We start from the raw sequence: 22351 nt of genomic DNA, 5'->3' as shown, positions 1-22351 counted from the left end.
TGTACATTTAATTATGGAGGCATGATTTAAAGGTTGCCAATATATTACAGGCCGATGAGCAAGACAATCCAATTACTGTTATTGTTCTGATAAAAGGATGTTAGCCAATAACAGGACAGTCTCCGCTGTTTCCAACCAGACTGAGTGTTGTTCTCTGGTCGTTGTGTGCTCAAAGGCATGACTGAAGACTCGACAAACAGTCGGGCTGCAAGCTTCAGTCAACACAGAGGACATCGAAGCTGATCTGAATGCGTTTATAAAGAAATATTTTCACCTTTTTCCATGTTTTTACTGACTAAATGTTTTAGAAGGAAACCTCAACTGGTGGCTCACATTAACTAATACCTTGATTTGTTTTTAATTCTGTCCTGGAGTGAAGGGCCAGATTGTTTTCACAACTATTCTTTCTTACTGCTGTTTGAGCAAGAATTTGGCCCCCACCACACACTCAAAAACTCACCAAAATTTGCACTAAAGCTAAACTGGGCATCCCTGCCCTTAGACTCTCCTTCTTGGTAAGGAAAAACTCCAAAAAAACGATTCCGGAAAAAAAAAGAAACCTCAGGGATGCACACATGAAGGAGGGATCCTCTCCCAGGACGGACAGGCAATGTACCAGAACTCTTAGAGAAGAATTAGCCTAACTCTACATGTTTAAATAGTTCAACAGTGTTTGGAATATTGTAAAAGTGTAATACATGAATCCCTGGCTCAAGCTAAACAAAACTATATGACATATGATATGAACATGTCAGAAATATAGGCATGGTTAACAAAAAACCTCCATTGACAAGGAAATCTAAAAGTCGTGCTTATAAACTGCTGTGAGCAGACGCTGCTGGACTTGTTTTCCTTCCACTAATGTGTTGCTTTTGCTTTTCTGTCATCACTTTTCTCTATAACAGCTGCTTTTCATTGCTTCCTTCCACTTTAGAAAGTATATTCCTGCCTCCTCATTCCGCGTGTCTGTCTGCGTTTGACTCTCACTCTTATTTTCTGGATTACCACTGAACAAACGTGCACACGCATCCATGCATCCCTGGAGGCACTTGAGTTGGCCTAGTTGTGCACCCCTGTTAAACTCAGCATGCTCCTCTGTTTCTGCCTGCATCTCTTTCATTACGCCAATGAAGGAGTAGGTAAGTGAACTGTGAGCATGCAAGGCAAAAGGAAAATAGTTTGTCAACACAGGTGAACCCCCGGTGAAAGAGAAGAAGCCAAGTTTAGGGTAATAATGGATGGATGGATGGATGGATGGATGGATGGATGGATGGATGGATGGATGGATGGATGGATGGATGGATGGATGGATGGATGGATGGATGGATGGATATTCATTTGACCATCTGAATAGAAAGCAGTTTGTGAACAAAAGTAGAGCTTCTTCCCAATTGTTGAACATTTTTTGCGGTGTTCCACAGGGGTCAATACTGAGACCTCAATCACTGATTTTGTGTGTAAATGGTTTATTTTTAGGGTATCCAATATGCTCCAATTACTGTAGTTATGTGTGCTGATGACCAGTGTTGGGAGTAACAGCATTTAAGTATAACAGTGTTACTAAAAGGATAGTCACATTTGCATTCATAATTGGTTAAGGAATCAAGTGGGCGGGGGCATGCAGACGCATTCTCCACACCGTGCCTGCATCAAAACAACAGGAAACAGCCACGATGGTACGAAGAGTGAAGGTAGCCTTTTCAGCCTGGACATAACAAGAGTGTTTTACTTTAGATGGATAGATGGTTTCTAACGCAGATTGGAAATGAATCAGATTATAATACAATTGCTCATTTTTGTCAGCAGTTTTGAAGCAGGTGACAAAAGGTGTAAAAAAATATATCTTTTAGTGTCTAGTTTAACAGAACTCATATCTGTATTTGATTCAATTCAATTCACAGGTTTAAACATTGGCAGAGTTTTGCTTTAGCGCTGTTTTGCTTTAGGTCACCGCAAAAGAAAAAAGGGCATAAGTTATCGATCTCTACTTTTATGTATTGATTTTTGATCTATAAAGCTTGGATTGATTCAGATCGATAAATCAATTTTATTAACCCAGCCCTAGGTATAAAATGTATTCAAATCCAAATTATGTTTTCAGTTTAAGGCAGCATCTAGTGAAATCAAAGGAAAGAAACCAGACTTTTATGTGCTTTGGGGCTTTGGCTGGAGTCCTACCCAGCACTTATCAGGCATAAACCAGCAGAGAGGTCACAATCCCGCCAAAAGCCCACATTCGAAAAAACAACCATCCACATCCTCACCGCTCTTTCTAAGTCCCCATCATTCTAGCGTGTGTTTTGGGGTTTAAAAGGAAGATTTATACTTTTTGGAAAACACACAGACTGCAGACAGATGAATCCCCACAGGGTTTAAACCAGGTGTGCCTTCCTGTGTGGCAGCAGCACAGAGCGCGTGTCCCAAAACGATGTTTCAAAATGAAGTTACTTTATCACAGCTGTGGTTGTTACACCATTCAAACAGAGCTGCTCTGCTTCTCCGTCACGCTAGAATGCCTCTATCCATCAGCACCTCTCTATGAATGCAAATCCACACTATTCCCCATCGATTTCTCACACTCTGCAGGAAAGTCGGGTACAAAGATATACTGGAATTTAAGTTGTGTTGTATTTGAACTGCAAAAGCACACATCTGTGTGGTTGTGTGTCACTGAGTGTCCGTTTTGTCCTAAAAGGGTGTTATAAAATACACAACGGGACCAAAAAGCTCTACAAGTTTAAAGATGATAGATTTAAGTGCATGTTGATTTCATAAAAAGGGATGCAAACTTTTGTAACAAGAGGAGAAACAAGTCTGTTGCATTAAAGTGCTGCCTGCACTGAGGCTCTATTTTGTACCAGTAATGGTTGTTCTGCAGACCATGTTCAAGGACTTTCCACTATGTAATATAATTTGGGATTAAGTTCCTGCAAACATATTGTCATGTTTTTCTGCATACAGAATTTAAAAACTATAAAAATATAATCAGACTCTCAAAAGCATAAAACATATTTATAATTTGGATTCTTTTTCACAAATAAACATTTTTTTTCCTTCTTTTTTTTCTTTACTGTTCACCTTTTATCTTAGAAGAGGAACAAATTGTGAATTTTCAGGTTGCCATCGCCATAGGCAACAGAGAGCTACAGAGAGATAAGACGAAGAAGAACTGTTAAAAGGCCTGGAGATAGGAATAGATGCAAAAGAAGAACAAAGAGTGAGGCCAGGGAACAAAAAAAAGAATAACCTACACACAGACAGACACAATGAGACATGTGCTTAAAATCCCCAGAAAACAGACAAAAACGAAGACAACGAAGGGGAGGAGGGAAGTGAAACAGACGTCTAATGGATTTCGTTTTGTGGGAAGACTTTTAAAGGACTTTTATTTGCACGACCCAGCAGTTAAAAGCCGAAAAGACAATAAATTAGTCCCCACACGCACACAAAGCTGCATTATCTTGACCAAAATTATTTTGCAATACTCACATACTTACACAAAACCACAAACACGTTAATTTATGTGAAAGAGGAAAAGTTCACATGAAGGCTATTAGTGTTATTTATGTTAAAGAGACATTTTTAGAATGTATAATTGTTATAAATTACATTGAGTTCTAATTTATTATTCTAAAAAGATCAATTAGGATCTAAAATCGTATTTAAACTCAAATAAGAGGGTAAAAAAATTCTACATTCATTTATTTATTCTGCTTTTAACACTCATTTATTAGTAATATTTCCCTCTGGAGCGCCACCTTCACCTCCTCCTCTGGTCTAAGTTGTCTGGCTGCTCTTTGTGAAGGTATAAATAGTAAAGCGAGAGGACAGTGATTTTTCAAAGCCTATTCCTCTGAACAAACAAACCGCCAAAGCTGTGATTTATCCGCCTCAGATCAAAGGTGCAGTGAATGTCCAAGTTTTCTTTGTTCTGGGCTGTACAGGTGCCCTGACGACGTCTACACCAACAAATCTGGCACAGGAACCTCCAGTGGCAGGTTCGTTTTGAGAGGAAACCTTCGGTTGATGATCTCTGAATTGAGAGGATTTATTCAGTTGAAGCCGTTGACGTCACAGACGGGTGTAGGAGTTGCGATCGGCTGTGAGCTCCGGCTAAAAAAGCTTCTGCTGGTCTTCTGATAACATCTCATGACTGTTCACTTACAGTTTCAATGACTCATCTGAAGATGAATATTGACTTTTGACCTGAAGAGTCTGGGAACTTGTGGATATTTTTGAACAAAAAGCATCATCTCAGAGGAGCCAGGTGCTGTGATTCATCGGTTTCATGAAACCATCTTTTTATAAAAGAATACCTCAGACTTTGCAGAAAGCTGGTTTATCAAAAGAAATGGAGAGTCTTATCGTTCAGGTTATGCCCGGAGATCCAGAAAAGTGTCTGTTGAGGAAAACATGATGCAGAGGAGAGCTTTTGCCGGTACAACCTCTTTACTCTCCCCTGTGTGGTCACCCCTGTGTTCACACGGAGCAGAGAGATGCAATTTGCCCTTTTCAGGAGGCCTCTGAATGTCTTCTACAGAACAAATATCCCCCAGGCGGCGAGGACAGAAGTTAAACTGAAAATCGACGTCAGACCGCTCAAACACACACCCACGGTGCAGCAAGGGGGAGAGGGGCCTCTTTGCCTTGGCTGGTGCCCATCTATCTCTGCCCTTTCTGGTGAAAATGTCAGCCCATCCTCTCCTGAGTCTCCTTTTTTCTGCTTCTCCACCCAGGTGACACCAGATTCACAGAGAAAGGACAAGAAGAAGAAGAGTAGCTGTGCTTGCCCTTAAACAGTCACATCCTTTCCTCTTCGTATAAAAGGAAAAAAAGACGACAGTGAGGAAAAGACGCTTTTTCCTCACTGATTTATTTGTGGGGTTTTTATCACCTAACAAAGTAAATAGTTTTGCCATTGTTACATCAGTTCTCCTCCTGACCTTCTGTCCTTTCTCTGGTGTGTTTTAATGACCTTTAAGGGGCTAAAATGTGAGCAAGTGAGTTTAGAGCGATTGAATGTGAAGTCACCCATAGAAAATGGTTTACTTCATACTCCAACAACAAAACCAAAACATATTTCTCAGGATATCCAAAGGAAATTTTGAAGTTATTATGGGATGACCAAAGGACCTATGGCTTGGTGTCTTTTTTGTGACAAAGTGGGAAAGTTAGCAATTTTCACAATTTCTCACCATATGGGAGAAGAAAACAGTTGTTCGAACGATCTTCTTGAAATCTCACACCCATACCATCAGGTTAAGTCTACAACCACAACTGAAAACTTGTTGACTTTGACCTTGGGAAGAGGTCAAAATCTTGAATTTTCAACAACAAAAAAACCCCTTTGGTACCAACTACAAAACTTGTCTTAGGGATTTTGATCTATCGCCTCCTAACACCTTGAGCATCACTAGGAAGCTACTTGGGAAAAAATGTTGTAATTAAAAGTTTGTCGATTATGAACAGGATTGGCGTGGCGAGCTTGCAAAAGTGGCATTCGCCTACTTCTTGCACATTTCAAAAATTTCTTACATAAATTGTTGTCTCAAGCTTAACAAAACAATATGACATATGATATGAACATATTAGGAATGTGGGCGTGGAAATTGAAAAGTTTACTTTTGCAGATTCTTCCAAATACCCTGTTCGTCACCCCCAGGCGACCTGAAAATAAAATGGTTACTGTGGGAAGAAAACCAACAGAAAAGCCATCATGTTAAGCTCTGACCAGGGTGGCAGAGGAGAGAGGTAGGGCGGGTCAAAAGGGGGCGGTGAGGGCAGGGTAGGGAGGCACCTGCAGGCTTTAGTTTTTTTTCTTGCTTCCTTACGTTGTGTGGTTTTTTTTTTCTTAATCTTTAATTTAGGCTACACTGCAGCTAATTTGTATACTAAATGACTCCAAACATCCCTTTAGCAGATTAGAGAGGTTGCAACACAGCCCTGTTTACCTTTAAACTTCCACTTTTAAAGCTTTAAATCCCGGCTGCCCTATGGGGAGAGTGATTAGTCTATAAATCCCTAAACATAGCACTGTCGTTTGTAGTAAATACAGTCTACCTGAGGTGCATGTGTGTAGATATTTTCCTCTTCACATCTTTAGCAAAAGCAGAAACAAGCTGCAGCTCTGCTCTGTCTGCATGCTGTGTGTGCACATGCATCTGCAGCGCTGCACGCTTTAGAATGAAAAGCTAAAAAAAAAAAAAAAAAGACAATGAAAAGCCAAAGATGAGACCAGATGAAGCCTGGCCTGCAGCACAACAACTATCTCAAACATGGCAGCAGATCTTCAAAAACTTGAAAATCTTTTATTTGGTTTGTTTGTTTCTGGGTAAGAAATGTCTTTTTTTTCCAAGGTCTTGAACTTTTTTTTTTTTTACCACAGAAAGATTTCTTTTTTGTCAGAAAGAGAAATAATCTCGTTTGCAGCAAACGTGTGTCGTGAGGAAGAACTTCAAACCCATCCAGCTTCTGAGAAAGCTGCACACGATGCTAAAACATCACTACTGTTCAATATGTTGACATAAGTAGCAGTCTTCTGCTATATTAGGTTTCAAAATATTCAGTGCAACTTTAAGCCTCAAACAGACTGAGTCAGAGCAGTGATCCAGCTCCGCTGTCGGCTCTGTTTAGCATCACAGTGTTTGCTGCTGTCACCCAAATCCTGTGGAAATCTTCCAATCGGGAAAATGCTTAGAACTTTAGAGTCAAGCCTCATTCCTCCTGTGGAAAACCTCCCAGGATTAAAGACACAGAGGAGAAAGAACATCAACATGATTGTAACCTCAGACGAGCTAATGGGTTTTCTCATTCTTTTTTCTAAAAAAACTATCAGCCAAACATTACGATCACTCCTGTCCAAACGGTGGCTTGGCAGGCAAAAGGATGTGATAAAAGAGAGTACGGTATTCTGAGTAAAACTACAACTGTTTAATCCCAATGAAACAAAAACAGATTTGATATTTACCTTTTTGGATATTTTCCATGAAATGAAAGCTCAACTTTAACCGTACCCTCCTGCATTTAGGCAATAAAACATTTTCTTTTTCCGTTTAAAAAATCAGCAGTAAGATTTGACATCACCTCACCACAACCTTAAGTCTTAAACCTTTTCAATAAGAAGCAACAAAGACAAAAATGTTTTTCAAAAATTCATTTCTGAAGTTTCTTTTTGCAGCAATAGGCTTTTAATTTGCCCACATGGGCATGCAAAGTGCATGGTCAACTTTTTAAATCAAGCTACTGTATTCCTACAGTTCCAGTGCATACAACCAACATTTGTTTGCTTATTTTGAACATTCAGGCCACCATATCTCCATTTCTACCTTTGGTACATTCAGTTTTCATGACGTCCTTTGAGGTGGCCATACGAGCCTCAAGGAAACTGCAAGTCACAACTGCGCTCCCCTTAAGGTGCAGCCGCTCCTGTCTATGACCCTCCACAGACCAGGATTACCCAAACCCTGCAGACAGAGACCGTTGTTCTTCTGTTCCATTGTTTTTTTTTAAAGACTTTTGCAGTTGACCTTGAATTAGATTCAAGTTTCCTGAAAAAGTAAATAAAACTAGTAGAAAACATGAATTTCTACACTTGACCTCTGGCGGGGTTCAAAGTCCTGCAGACCTTCATCTGTGAAACCTTTTGTTGATGTAAAGTTGGTGTTAGGAAGATTTTGTAGCTGCAACAATAATCTTCACCTCTTCAAAGATTTTTGTAGCAACACTTTGAAAACACAAACCCTCAAAGCCTTCAAAACAATGAGTTAGACATCAAGGTAAACCAGGATGGTAAAAAGAGTGTGACAGCTCTACCTTTTCTTTGGTGCCGGCCTGCGTGCTGTCAGGCCTGGTCCGGATGGTAAAGGGGGATGCAAGTCTGAGGAGGATCCCTTGGAAGGAGGGCTCCATCTTGGGTGACACGATCTCAAAGCAGTCCCTAAAGGAGAAGCTGCGGTGAGGTTCAATGCGCGCCTGCCTCCTCAGTCCTTCTCCCAGCTGCAGCAGCTCCATGTGAGGCCCCAGGACGAGGTGAAACGGGAAAGCACGGCAAAACGTGGCCAGGCCGATTCGCAGGTCACTTGGGTTGGTGGAGAGCGAAGGAGGGGGGCGCTTTATGCTGACGGAGGAGGAACTAGGACAGGACGACAGGGAGGATGGGCATACCTCCTGGATTTGGAAGGAAAGGCAAACTGTGGGGATGGAGGTTGGAAACAGGGAGGGAGGGGATGGGGAAGAGGACGGCGAAGCGGTGGGGGACGCCGTGGGCGTGGGGGTCGTAGAATCGAACCCAGTGTGCGCTGTGTCTTCATTGGGTAAAAGAGGGGTTAGAGGTGGCACCTCTTCCACCTCAACCTCTGAATGAAAGATCCGCCTGGCAACAGCTCTGATCAAGCCTGGCATGACTAATCCAACCACGGGAGCAGGGTTGAAACAGTGCAGAAGTAACACCTTCCCATGGTTTCCAACCTTGTCCAGTTTTCTCTTCCCCTTCTCCTCCTCCCGTGGATCCTTACACTGGAAGGAGGGGCTCTCCGATGAAGCGCGGCGCCCCGTGGAGGTGCGAATGTGCTCTAAAATGGCGTCAAATCCATTGAAGAAATCCTGAAGGTTGCCGCCCACGGCTCGAAGAACTCGCTCATTTTCTTCGAAGCAGAGACCAAAGAACTCTTCACCAAAATGTTCTCGCAGTTCACAAAACGGCACTCCTGTCAAAGAGGGGGGGGGGGGGGGGGGGGGGGCAAAATACCAACATCAGCACCAAACAGATTCCTACAAAATCACACAGAAAGACGACAAAAACACACACAAAAGGATGGAGCAGATGAATCTGAATCGTACAGGAGATACACCTGCAACACCAGACTGTTAACATGAGTTCCCAATGAATATTAAATGAACATAACAGTATTCTACTCTGTAATTATATTTATATTCTATTATTCATATGTTTCGATGCATAAGATCTTAATTCAAACAAATTTATTACAGGAAGTCAGCGTTCAACCTAAAAATAAAATAATGAATTTTAATGATGTTGTGTAACTACCATGTTACAAGCACACCAATAAATTATGGCATAAATTCAGATTAAAGGCTTACATGAAATGTTTAATTTACATTTGTTCTAAATATGACCACAAGCAAGGCAGGGACCTGCCTGAAGGCGCATAATATTCACAATAAATAAAGAATCATTAGGTGAAACTGTTATTGCTCTTTGTGAGTCTCAGTGGAAGATGTTCACGTTGTTCTAGCTGGAGAAGATCTCTGTGGAGATTTGCTGCAAGTATGAAGAACAGACTAGGAGATCTGCTTAAGTCCTACATTTGTTAGTTTCCAGGTGAAGTTTGCGTAACTTTCTGCAGCTTCTCTAAGAAAATGTTTGACAATCAGAAACATTTTCAGTGAGACATTTGGACTTTTGAGACAACGTAAGGAGCAGCAGAATGCAGATGAAGATGCAGATGGATCGGGTTGAGCTGTATACCAGACAAAAGTTGATTTAAAGGAGGGTTTTTCTAAACGTATTCAATACATTTGTTGACTAATAAAGATTTTATATCACTTAAATAAATAAATAGTTTTTAATAAATACAAGATTTCACAGTTTCAGGAGTTTAAATAAATTCATTTTTATTTACAACTAAAAAATGAGATAAAAATAACCATTGTAATTCAGATAGGAGATTGGATACATTTGAATCTTAAATATCAGTGACAGATTAAACTTTGAAACAATGTTTGCAGTAATTTGGAATTATCCTGCCTTTTCCACTTTTAATTTGCTTTTTTAATACTATTAATTTTTGTGTACAGCACTTTGTATTACCAAGTATGAAACGTACTTTACAAATGAAGATTGATTGATGACCAAAAATTCTATCTGCTTTGCTGTTGCAGGAGGTTTATAATAAAATTTATATTATTTTTAGTGAGTTTCTCAAAGATGAAACTCTGCACTATCTTTCATTCATTGTGTTTTAATCCAAGCCAAAACAGTGCGATGTAGTCCATGTACTTTGTCTTCCTGTACTTACCAAGTATGGTTGCCATGTACTGAAGGATTTGCAGGACATCTTCTTCTGAACCAGAACTTTCCAGGAATGGGCATTTCTCCTCCGTCCGTTCTCTTCGGCGCTCTGCACTTTTTACCTCCTGACACCTGTCAAAAACATGAACTCATAAAGTCGTCCAAGAATAATCCACTTAAACGGCATCTGGAGCGAGCACACCGAACACACTGAAAGGCTTTTTTCCATGAAATCAACACAGAGGACTGCAGAGAAGAGCATAACCTCACACACACACACGTACTTTAATTAATAATTTGCTGAAAGTAACAAACTAAGACGTAAAAAAAAACTTCTTTTTTTTATTGCTGAGATTAAATTTATATTTTTTCACTTTGATAAGTGTACACGTTGTTCTCAAGAGGACAAAAAGTGAGGTAGATGTCCTCCACCGCAGCAGCTTTGCATCAGTATGCAACACAGTTTGCATGTGGAGAATGACAAGTGTGCGCTCACAGAGGCTGAACAGGTGCGTGATGTGTGACAGACAGGTGAAAAGCACCAAGGAAAACGAAGAGCAGGCGAAGGGTTGGTGTGAAGACGTGTGAGAGGAGAAACCAGGAAGAAAAAGGAGGAAAAAGAAGCAGACAGAACCTGATTTCCTGTTTCCTGTAGAACTGTAGGGTTCGCTGTAGAGCTTCCTGAACAGTCTGGGTCTGAAAGAGGAAGGAAAAAGGCACAATTAAGAAACACTTTACTTTGCTTTGAACATTCAAAGATTTTATTGATTCAAACTTTTTAATGCCTCGTCTAAAAGGAAAATTTAAAAGTGTCCACCTTCTTCAGCTTTTTTAACACTAAACTCATTCATTCTAATTAAAAGCCAACTGGAACCTTTCAACAGCGATTATACTCATCCTGCAGGTGAACAGAGAAGGTTTTCCACCTGAGCTACAGGGTTTATTTACATTTTAAGATAAATATGGTTTAACTCTTTAACAACCCACCAAATCAAGAATGTATTTTTTATGGCATTAGTAATAGACACAGAGTGTTTTTTAAAAATACATTTTCAAAATGTTCTGGAACATTTGATTGAACAGATCCTTAAAGGGGAATCAAACACAGCTTTGGAGGTTTGGTTCGTTGGCCTCTGCTTATTTAGATGGAGATATACTGTAGCAGAACTGATTTATTGATCAGAGCGCTTTAACTTGCCAGGGGACGGCAGAAGAAATTAGATACATAGATGCATATAAAGTTGAATATTCAACTGCTAATTCCACCTATTTTTCTATTTAGAATTTCTTTTTAAATCATATAAAATATATCATGGAATTGAAGCCGCAAAAAGCCACAATGTGTGTCACAGACATGATCCGCGTCCATTTTGTTTATGTGCTCGTCACAAGAACGCAGGTCTGTGTTGTTCTTTACACTTCCACAAAAATTACAGGGCAAACACAAAAAATCAGAACGAAAAGAACCTTTTTTTGTTTGTTTGTTTGTTTGTTTGTTTGTTTGTTTGTTTGTTTGTTTGTTTGTTTGTTTGTTTGAAGACAACACACTTCCATCCAAGACTAAATCCATTTAAGATGTTTTTCTGCTCCTTGTTGCTTTGGTGTAGTAAAACACTATCAATGTTTTTTTTATAAAGTCTTTTCTGGATGAGCTCTACAGTTTGGTTGAGCAGCCAGTTAAAGGGTTAAGATTTAAATACACATGGAAAACATTAAAATTGCCATAATTTGTTGATAATAACATAAATAATTTTGAATTTCTGACCAAATTGTGTGATTTTGGTCCTGTTTCAAGACAAAAACAGATTCAAAAAATTAACATCACATAATTTCTGAATACATGACATATGAAACTCCAAATATTAGCTTTGAAAATGAAATCTCCCACTGTTATGTTTGGCTGTCTTATTGAGCGTGTTGGAGCAAATAATCATGACTAACGCAGGTTCCTGCATCTCAGATGAAAGTGGGACAGCTGCTGCTCTCCACCTGTGCAAAGACGGCATATGTCTGAGGACATCCAGACCCACATCGCAGCAGAACAAACAAGAATTGGAGTTTTTGTTGGGAGATGCAAGCTTGGGACAGTCTAAGAAACCACATGGGCTAAAAAAGGAGGTAAGAGTCCATGTGTTTAGCTGTTTAAGGGGGATACTTGAATGAATCTCAGTAAATTCAAATATCCATGTCCTTTTGTTTTAAAGATCACACTTCTTACATGTTTTAAGAAAAACAGGCAATGAAATAAAAATATTCCCTCATGAGAGATGAATTTAACACACTAAATGGAAGAAAGGAGTGTGAATATGATATAGTCTTTCCTTATTTAGATTAGAGGAAATATCCCTATTAAAAAATAGATTAAGATTTCCATCTGAACATAAAATGCACACGCCTTGTTTGTCTGTGTGTGCAGCTGGCGTGTTTTACACTGTTGACAACCTAAGCTTAAGTGGGCGGGTCCAGAGCGATTATCTGTGATGGGGCTGAAATGAGCGGCTGTGACGGCAGCACGCTGTGCCAGCTGGAAGGGTTACGCTGTGACCTCCATCCCTGCTGGACACAAATCTGACAGAGAAAACCACAAGGAGACACTTGTAAACCCTGATGAGTTCTGAGAAAAGCCATGAAACAGCCAGAGCGCGTTCATTCAAATGCCAATCTGGATCTACCACTTTCTGTGAATGGAGGTCATATTGAAACAACACGACTAATGTCAAGTAAATAAAGTAAAGTACTGCAAACAACAATTTTAGAAAAGACTGTCATGTTTACAATTTCTTTAAATTATGTGAGGCAGAAAATGAGTAAAGCAAGCTGTCATTTCTATGCTGACGACATGATTGTCTATTCTTTTGAAACTGTAAAGACAAGCAGAAGAACAGCGCCCCTATTGTTGTTCCTGATGCCTTGGTTTTTAAGTTTAATAATATTTGGAAATATTATTGGATGAGTCGTCTTTAAAGCCTCATGTTGATTTTGTTATAAAACAGCTTTGTCTGAAGTTGAGTTTCTATTTCAGAAACAAGTTTTGTTTTTCTTTTCCATGTAAGGAAGAGACCTGTTGCTGAAACATTGTTGCTTCTTCCTCTGATGGATTATGGGGATATTTTACACACACATGCCTCAGTCCAGGCACTGCGCATGTTGGATTCACTTTTTCATGTCTCTTGGCCTTTTATAACAAACTGTGGTCCACAAACTCATCCCTTTGGCCGGTTTTGGAGGGTCGTCGGCTCACACACTGGTACAGATTTTTATACTGTACAAGGGACTCATTGCAGCTGCTCCCTTCTTATTTGAGTGTGGGTCTTCAGAGGATCAGAGGAGGCCTGATGGACCTGATTACCCCAGACATTAACTGTGTCCCTGGAGTCAGGACATAGAAGGGAAGAATGGCTTTTTAGTATCGGGAAGCTACGGACTGCAATTCTCTGCGAAGCCCAATTCAACTACCACATGTCACAACGTTGTCTCAGTTTGATACTATTCTGAAAATAAAATCATTAACATGTTGCTGTTTTGAATCTTTCTTATTGTTTTAATTGTAAAAAACGTCGCAGGTTGTGTTGTCATGCCTCTCGGTCAGAACTTCCTTAAAAAAGAGATCAGTGGATGTCATTGGGACTTTCCTTGTTACCGTAAATATTGAATAAATAAATCAATAAGTCGACAGCAATAGCGAGAGGTCTTTAGCACAGCATTTTTAGCACAGCAAATTTTTAGCACAGCAAATTTTCTGCCAAGTAATTTCGTAGCATAATGCTCTTGGTGCTCAATAAATTATTAACATAATCCGTGAGATAAAAAGAAATTACACCCGTAAATTAAAAACACCAAAGCTATTTATCAAAGTTTCCTCTTTAAATAATCTGTAAATCCTCAGATTATTTCTCGGGTGATGCGAATATGCTGCTTCACAAATGCATCTGTGCATCCTTAAAGCAGCTTTTCATTTATCACAGAACATGGGGTGTGTGCTCACAAGACTCCACAAAAGGACCAAAGGCAGTGGCAAAAGGCCTGTCAGCCACATGTGCAAACACACTGATCACATGCATCACTATTAGTCTGCTGCAACGCAGCTGTGCATCCTCTGCTGTGCATGAAGCTCCTGAGTCGCAAAAACACGCAGGATTGGGATAGCAACATCTAAGAAAACTGGAGTCAAAGCGCTTTTTAACTTGTTTTTGCAATAACTGTGAAAACAGATGAAACACAAGTACTCAGGAAAAGCAATAAAGATGTTTTACATCCTTCAGTGAAATATCTTTGGTTTGACTCTTCTGTAAAGAAACAATCTGGGTCTGTTTCATCTGTGTGCATCATTTCCTTCCCTTCTGCAGCTTTTCTCCACCGTAGATGTTCCTGTCTCTCACATCCACATCCCTGTTTACCATATTTTTATTTCAGCTCCTTTCCCAGGGTTTCTGTTAACACAAACCAGTGTGGCCTGTGGTCCTAGCAGTGGGGGTAATGGTGCTTCAGCACAGCTGGAGAACTCCAGCTCTTCCATAGAAAATGCATCACTAGACGAGAAAGAACCCCAGCATGGGGCAATAAATGAGAGCAAGTCATAAAGCAGGAGGAATTTGCTCTATTTTCCTGTATTTTCCATCTAGCTCTTTTGAACTTCACTGGGACCATCCGGGTCAGCAAACATACCTTATCAGAAAGAATATTTTAGATTCTGGAAACTTTTTCAAGATGATCTTTAAAAGTTACATTTAGTGTCAAAGAGATATTTAAATTGTAATTGTTCACCAAGATAGCTGGCTGTTTACTGCCTGCTGCCTATCAGGAGAAAAACATGCAGACTGTGTTTGTTTGTTTGTTTGTTTGTTTGTTTGTTTGTTTGTGGTGAAGAAATTCTTTCGCAGCCAGTCCACCCCTGGCACCATGACTCTAGATAGAATCCCTTGTTTTTGCTTGAACGTAAAGAACTGTGTCATCTGCATATCCCTGTGTTTTTACAGGTGAAATATGGTTGGCAAATCATTTACATACATGACAAAAAGGAGAGGCCCCAATATTGAGCCTGGGAGAACTCCCACTGAACAAGGTAGAAAGGTAGACTGAGAATAATCTATTTGCATCCCCTTTTGTCCATAAAATGCGATCTGATCCCTGAATTCTCATCTACACCATGTATTTTACAACATGGTCAACCTTTTTACAGCAGAAAACTGTTGCTTAGCGTCCTTTCTCTTTTCTCATCTTGTTCAGTTCCATCACCAATCCATGGGGGCATTTTTGGATCAGGAGCAGTCTTATCAGAACAGATGTACTGTAATATTACATAATATCTAGATAATTAAAAAAACGTCAAATTGAGCCCAAAACTTGTTAAATGATCCACTGCAGGCATGTGGCATGTTGAATAATTTGTGGATGTTGCTATGTCATCCTTGATCCTAATTATAAATATAGAGCTGGGGGGTATTCCAGAAAGCAGGTTATGCTAGCTCCCACGGTAAGTTTGAGGCTAAGGAAGTTGATAACCTCAGCTTTCGGTTCCAGAAATACAGGTATGTTTCAGGGTAGGTCAAGTTGCCATGGCAACTCATGCTCTGAACATGACCTGGTCCGGAGCAGGTTTAGTTGAAGGTTAGTCAGGTTTAGTTGAAGGTTAGTTTATTTACAGAGAGGTGAAGCAGCATGGCGTGTCCATTTGAAGATGATTTAGTGGATGAAGAAGCTCAGATAATACTTTTTCCACTGTGAGAGGGTGATAAGACCACATATGGATGTTGGAAAAATAAACTTTTTTACTTTGATCTAACTTAATTATTTTCTTCAGTTAAGATAATTAAAAATCTTTTTTTTGTTAAGTCAGTTCAAAAATAACACGTAGTTTTCAGACAGTTATTTTGCTTTCATTCAAATTAATTCAATTAAGTAGGTGTAACTTTGGTGCTGCTGTTAGATCAGCACCGCAAGGGATTGTGGGATACCATTCCGTCTGCCTGTCTGGACGGATTTGGGTTTAAGTGTGGGCTTTTGACCAAATGTGTTTAGTTGTTTAGCTGTTTTACTGTGTTTTGCCGAGTTACTTTGTCCTACTTTGCTCAAGTCTCTGCACCATGAGGGAGAGAGAGGGAGAGGATGATGAGTTTATATAGAACCCCTACAGTCAAAAAGCATATCGACAATGTTGGCAAATTCCTAAATCAATGAACACACTAAGCACTCGCTGTTTTGTCCTTTTGTTATAAAAATGAGGATCTGCCGGCTCAAACTTAGACATATGACAGTTCAAGAATTATAATTCATTACGATGGAGAAAAAGATTACTTGAATTGGAGTAATATGACATTTAGTTAAATAAATGTGTAAATTTGAGCTGTAGTAACAACTATTGAGTTTTATAGACGTAAGAAATTAGGTTGAATAAATTTAACTCAATTACTTGTTACCAATTGAAGTAATTCATTTAAGTTGGCAAAATTGGATAAGTTATATATATACATGCGTCACATGAAAATGGAAACAAGATCAGAAACTCGTGCGTTTACTTTGTCTGTTCTTCTACTACAAGCAGAAACTCTTTCTTTTGATGATGCAGCCGTATTACTTTTTTGATGGACGTATAATCTTCATACGCCGTCATTAATCTCAGGCTCCGTCTCACTGAAGTATATCGCTTTCTTTTTTTCTCCACGCGTTTCCATGGTGACTACGGAAATCGGCGATCCATTGAGAATGTCTTTATGTACCTGCTGTGCACGAGCATTAACCCAAGGTTACCAAGTCGAGCGTAATTACGCTAACTCATATCCGGCCTTTGGAACCGACATACCCAGAGTAAGCAAGTTCAGGCGGATTTCAGCCAGAGTTCAGGCTTAAAGTCAGGCTAGTTTAAACATGCTTTCTGGAATACCCCCCTGGTCTCAGACAGGTATGTTTCTGCTGGAAAGGCAAATGGTTTTTGACTGCTGTTGCAGGAGGAAATGGATGAATGAAAGTACATACCGTATTTAAAATTAGCTGCAAATTCGACTTTCATTTTCATTTAGAAAAATGACAGCTTAGTCTGCTTGCTGCTTAAGTCAAGTCAATCTGGCATCACACACCTCAGTAGCTTCTAGTCTCAAATCCTACAGGCTGTTTAAAATAAATGTTTTTTGTTCTATTAAAACACAATTCACTTCCCCCAGCATTACAGTTGTGCATCACTGAACCCAAATAAAAAAAGTCCAAATATATCAGAAAAAAAGTTGTCAACTTGACAAGAAAACAGTGGTTTTCCCATGAGCACAGCTGCAAGCATGAACAGACAATGAAGGGTAAAAAAAAATCAAACAGAAAAAAAACATAATACAGACAACCCATAATATAGTTATAGCTGCCAAATGTAGAAAAATCTGAGAAAATGTGCTCAATTTGTAAGATAATAGGATTAGAGTGTCAGTGATTAAGCCATGACCAAAAATAATGATATTTGTTTATTCTATCAAATCACTACTTTGCATTTATGTTTTTTTAATTCCTATAAGACACTTTTTTCCTCTGAATTTCAGCTCCAACCCCATCAGGCTTCCATGGAAATTAGGAAACCATGTAAAAAATAAAATAAAAAGTAACTTTAAAACAGTAAAGTAGGTTTTTAGGTCAGCTAATGCTTTTAGATGTCTGCATCAAAAGTTTGGTAAAGTGAGAAGATGTTCGAAAATGCAGACGGAACCCCATCGTACGTTCTGCTGTGATGCTTTTGTAGAGGCTAACAGCATATCTGGCCATCGCTGTGGTGATGAAAAAAGATGAAACAGTGGCCGCCATCAGCATTCGCTCGTGCACGCTCACCCACCACAGCTTCTCTGGAGGATTGCCTGCAGTAATTGCTTATGAGCTTAGTCGAAAGATTTTATGAACTACTAACAAGATTAAACTCCTGTGCATCTGATACACACATTTACATTTTTCAAAACAACGCCATCACCCCACAACTACCCCCCATGATGACACCATGTTGAAAGACTGCACTGTACAACGGCCAAATCAATAGCAAAAACTCCCATTTGATGACTAACCATCGAGCAATCTGGGGGTTCTGGGGTTTTATAATATTTTTTTACAGCTTGGTAACTCTGTACTTTATTTTTTGAAACTGTTTTTACTGAATATGTTTATCTTAGTGATGTTTGCTGAGCTGCAAACTAACTGCTGGAATTAAACCCCATGTAACCCTTGTACTACCTTAGATGACCCCACCCTTGCATTGACGTGTTCTCCCTACCATGACAAAGGTGGATAAAGGTGGAAAGATTTCATGTAATCCATGGACACCAGTGAAGATCACAAATCATTGAAGAAAAAAGGTTCAGCGCACTGTCTAGTGGGTCTAGATGACCCAGCTCCCAATGTTAAAGTGATAGCACAAGGGTTAAAGTCAACCATCATAACTTCCAATTTAGTTACTCATCCCAAATCCTGCATTTGCAGGCCTCTAACAGAAGTGCAGTAAATTAATAAATTCACTCAGAAAACATAAACACAACAATAATATCCAATATAAATACACACCATTAGGGAACAAAAACCTCAAGTTTTCTGTTTTCTATTTTTGTGGCATTTCAGTCAGCAGAAGTCACAAGACTCACGATCCCCTTCCAGGGGGTAACTAAGAAGAGAAGGGCCAATTAATCCTTCTTCTCCTGCAGAACTGTCCATGTGTGAGCATCGGCATGACTCTGTGCACCACTGCTTCTGGGTCAGTGTGGTGAGGGTGAAGACACCCCCCCAGAGAGTCAGAACTGCATCTGTAAGCTCCATCAGCATCTGTGCCAGCACATATGGAACTACATCCTCAGCTGAGCCTGGGTGAAGCACACCCAGGTTTTCTGGCTCACATGTGGAGGAAGAGACATGAAAAAGCTGGAGGAGGAAACACACCGCATTGCTATAAGAAAAATCAATTAATAAATTTGATTTACATTCTTGTGAACAGAGAACCAGAACAGGTTTGTTATAGAAATATTGCTAAACTTGTTTATTTTTTTATTGATAATTGGAGCTGAAATCTGTTCCTTTCCATAGCCATTGTTTAATTGAGCTGTTTAATTTCATTATCTAGAAAATTAAAACATGAGAAATGAAAAATAAAATTGGTTGCACTGATCTATTATAGGAGTTGAGCATAGGACCAACTGAAGAAAAAAAGCCTAAACTAGCTCTTTATTAATACAATTTTTTTTTTCTCTTGGAGACCAGTATGAACGCTGTTTGACCAGTATGAATGCTGTTTCAGCATCTGGGTCTGCCCCGCGTTCTAGTCATGACACATCTGATATAACTTAGTTTCAGCCAATAACACGCATCAACATGGTGGCTGCCATGGTAACCGTTAGCACATCACTAGATCTGCAACTAACTACAACATGTCAGCCATGGTGAGTGTCAGTTTATGCACCTCTTTTACTGTTTTTACCCAACCTCCCCACCTTCTATTCTCAAAGAAAGGAACTATATGCTGCAGTTCCTAGAACACTGGAGGCAGAGCGATTTCTCACTGAACCCCATGTTAAGTCTGATTTTTTTTTTTTTTTTTCACCCAAAAACAGATCTGCTTTCAGTGTTCTATTTTGTTTTTATTTATGGGGGGGGGGGTTAAATCATACATTTTGATTTGAGCTGAAATTTGCTGCTTTTAGGAGCCTGTTTTTGATTTGCAGGTTGGTGGACACATGGGTGGTGCATTTCGACACAATATTATGTCAACCTGCAAAACCAGGAATGACTTCAGCCGTTTGACAGATCGGATTGTTAAACGGTAAAATTCTAAGATACTGAAGTGTCTGCTTTGATCTTCAGGGGCTTTGTAATGAACAGGTCCATTCAAACAAACACTCACACACTGATGGCCAACCTACAACTACCAGGAGCAATGTGGGGATCAGTGACTTACCCAAGGAAACCCTGACCCATAGCAGAGCAAGGCGGGAACCAAAGCTACAATCCTCCGCTGAGAGGTCGACCACAGTACTACCTCTGCACGACTGCCAGCTCAGGAATTAATTTCATTTATTCATATAGTGTTCCGTTTTTTTGGCACAAACAGAACCTCATATTTGAGGCTGAACTGCCTTCTTATTTTGTTTGGTGTTTATTTGCTTTTTGCTGATGCTGACATGAAATTTTGAGTTGCTGTTTTTATACTTGTTTTCATTTGGTCTTAGATCTTTCCATGATATAATAAAATGTCTAAACATCACATATCAGTGCCATCAGATGTCTTTTAATACAACAAAAATCCAAAATCCTGCATCTCTGGTAACTTGCCAAACAACTTTTTGTCATTTTATGCCCTTGAAACAAAGTGAATCATAGCGTTTTTCCTTTCAAATGATGATATAATATTCACAGAGCCATGGCTTTCAGAATAAAAGTTGTTTTGCAATAAACTTGTGCACAATGTTGGTCTCAATGTGCATTTATGTCCATTAAACGACTAATCTGTATAAAGTTGCACTCCGATCTTTCAATCTATTGAAAAGTGTTCCCAGTGGTCTTTTAATTATGACTGACTTTTTTTTTTTTTTGCCAAAATCCAAAAATCTGTCATTTTCTATGACATAATTTCTGCAGTGGCAGGAGTTCATTGGAAATTCACCACAGAGTTGAAGACAGGACTGTTGGTGTGGAGCAACCCCACCCCCACTTCCCATCGCCATCTGTTTTCACGCTCTACTGCTAGCTTACAAAACTAACTTTACCGCTGTAATAAAAATGCCGAGCAATATTGTAGTTATCCAGTCATACAGTTTAGAGTCAGATACCAGCTCAGACGAAGAAAACAAAGACGCACATAGATCTAGTCGTCTGCAAGTGGATGCAGAGAGCTTGTGACCTGCCTGCCGTATCTTCTGTCACAAATGGGATTTTTTTTCAAATGGCGTTCTTTGTTAACTCCTGATTCACATTGATTTGAATAAAGAAATACTCAGAAATGGAATCGTAAGATAAACTGTCTTTGTATATGTCCTTCGTCATCAGAAAAATGCCACAAGAATATGTTAAAAACACAATATTTTATCAGAGTGGCTCTTTAAAGACGTCTACAAAAACATGATGAGGAAAAAAAAGGTCTATCAATCCAACGAAAGTTTTCCTCAAATTTAGATGAAATCTGTACCAGGACATCTAAACAGAAGAACAATAGCAGGTAGGATCAACTTCTCTACAAACGGAAATGATATATGTAGTAACATAGTGCATTAAAACGCATTTATTCATACTACGTTTCCTCAGATTCTGTTTGGTCAGCAGGGGTTGCAGACTCCAGTGCTCCAATTTATCACCTCTGGAATAAACCATGAATGTAAAGATAATATTTCCCCCTCAGAGGGCATTTTTGGTTGACACACTAATGGAAACAGACAATAATCCGAGTGCGGCTCTGATACCTGCTTCTAACCAGCTGTAGAAGTACTGTGGACACCGATCCTTCCTCTCCTCATGCGGGCTGACACAGATCTCTTCCTCACAACAACAAAATTATATAATCTGACAGATGATTCAGGCTGTTTGTGAGAGCTCATCATGTGGATGTCGGAAAGGACTCGTCTGGCATTTGAAAGAATCAATCTGATGTGGAGTGGCTTATGTGTTTTTTCCAAAGTTCGTGCTTCTCACTAAAAGATTGCAGAATGTTAAATGTTTAACAATGCTGACATGTCAGGAGGTTGGAGGGTCCAACTCTCTGCATGCGTGCCGCTTACCGTGGGAGAGGTCAGTCTCTTCAGGCTCTCCCCCAGAGAGTCCAGGTTCACCCTTCTCCTCCTGGTCACCCTCTTGTGGGGTATGAAGGGTCCCTGCTGCTGCTGCTGCTGCTGCTCCTCGCCGGCCGCGCACGCGGACCTCTCTGCGGAGCTGCGTCCGTTCCAGAGGAGCGCTCTTTGGGAGGACGGCAGGGAGGAGAAGGGGCAGCCCCGGTTCTCCTCCGCCAGCTCCGGACCGCCACCCCCTCCGTCCCCACCGGGGCTCTCCAGCCCGCAGTCCGAACCCACCGAGCTACTGAATGACTCGGAGGAGATCTTGCGTGACGAAGAAGACATTGTGGTGCTGAACAGGAGGAGGAGGAGGGTGGTGGTGATGATGGTGATGATGATGATGGGGATGATGACAGCGGCAGTGGTGAGGAGGAGGAGGATGGCAATGCTACAGCGGGCTCCGTACCACCATGTCCACCTGTGCGCCGGGGAGGCATCAGACAGAGCTGGGGGGGGGGGGGTGAGGCCTGTCCGCGCGCGCAGATTGCGTCCAAATCCAGCCGCTTTGATCTCCGGGTGCGAAGAGCCTCTGCTTGTGGACTCAGCGATGCAG

The 22351-nt window shown here is 40.2% G+C and overlaps 1 protein-coding gene across 1 annotated transcript in view; it reads right to left on the bottom strand.

Moving 5' to 3' along the window:
* The window catches only part of gucy1a2 (guanylate cyclase 1 soluble subunit alpha 2), a 41482-nt gene extending 19131 nt beyond the window's left edge, over positions 1-22351 (bottom strand). Inside the window, 4 exon segments of the mRNA NM_001104688.1 lie at positions 7813-8705; positions 10038-10162; positions 10665-10726; positions 21748-22351. Coding sequence (NP_001098158.1) covers positions 7813-8705; positions 10038-10162; positions 10665-10726; positions 21748-22083 — 1416 coding nt within the window. The 5' untranslated portion in view covers positions 22084-22351.

The sequence above is a fragment of the Oryzias latipes genome, chromosome 13 (genome assembly GCF_002234675.1).
Source record: "Oryzias latipes chromosome 13, ASM223467v1".
Classification (NCBI taxonomy): domain Eukaryota; kingdom Metazoa; phylum Chordata; class Actinopteri; order Beloniformes; family Adrianichthyidae; genus Oryzias; species Oryzias latipes.
The sequence above is the reverse complement of the archived record's forward strand: the minus strand, read 5'-3'. Positions and strand labels throughout refer to the sequence as shown.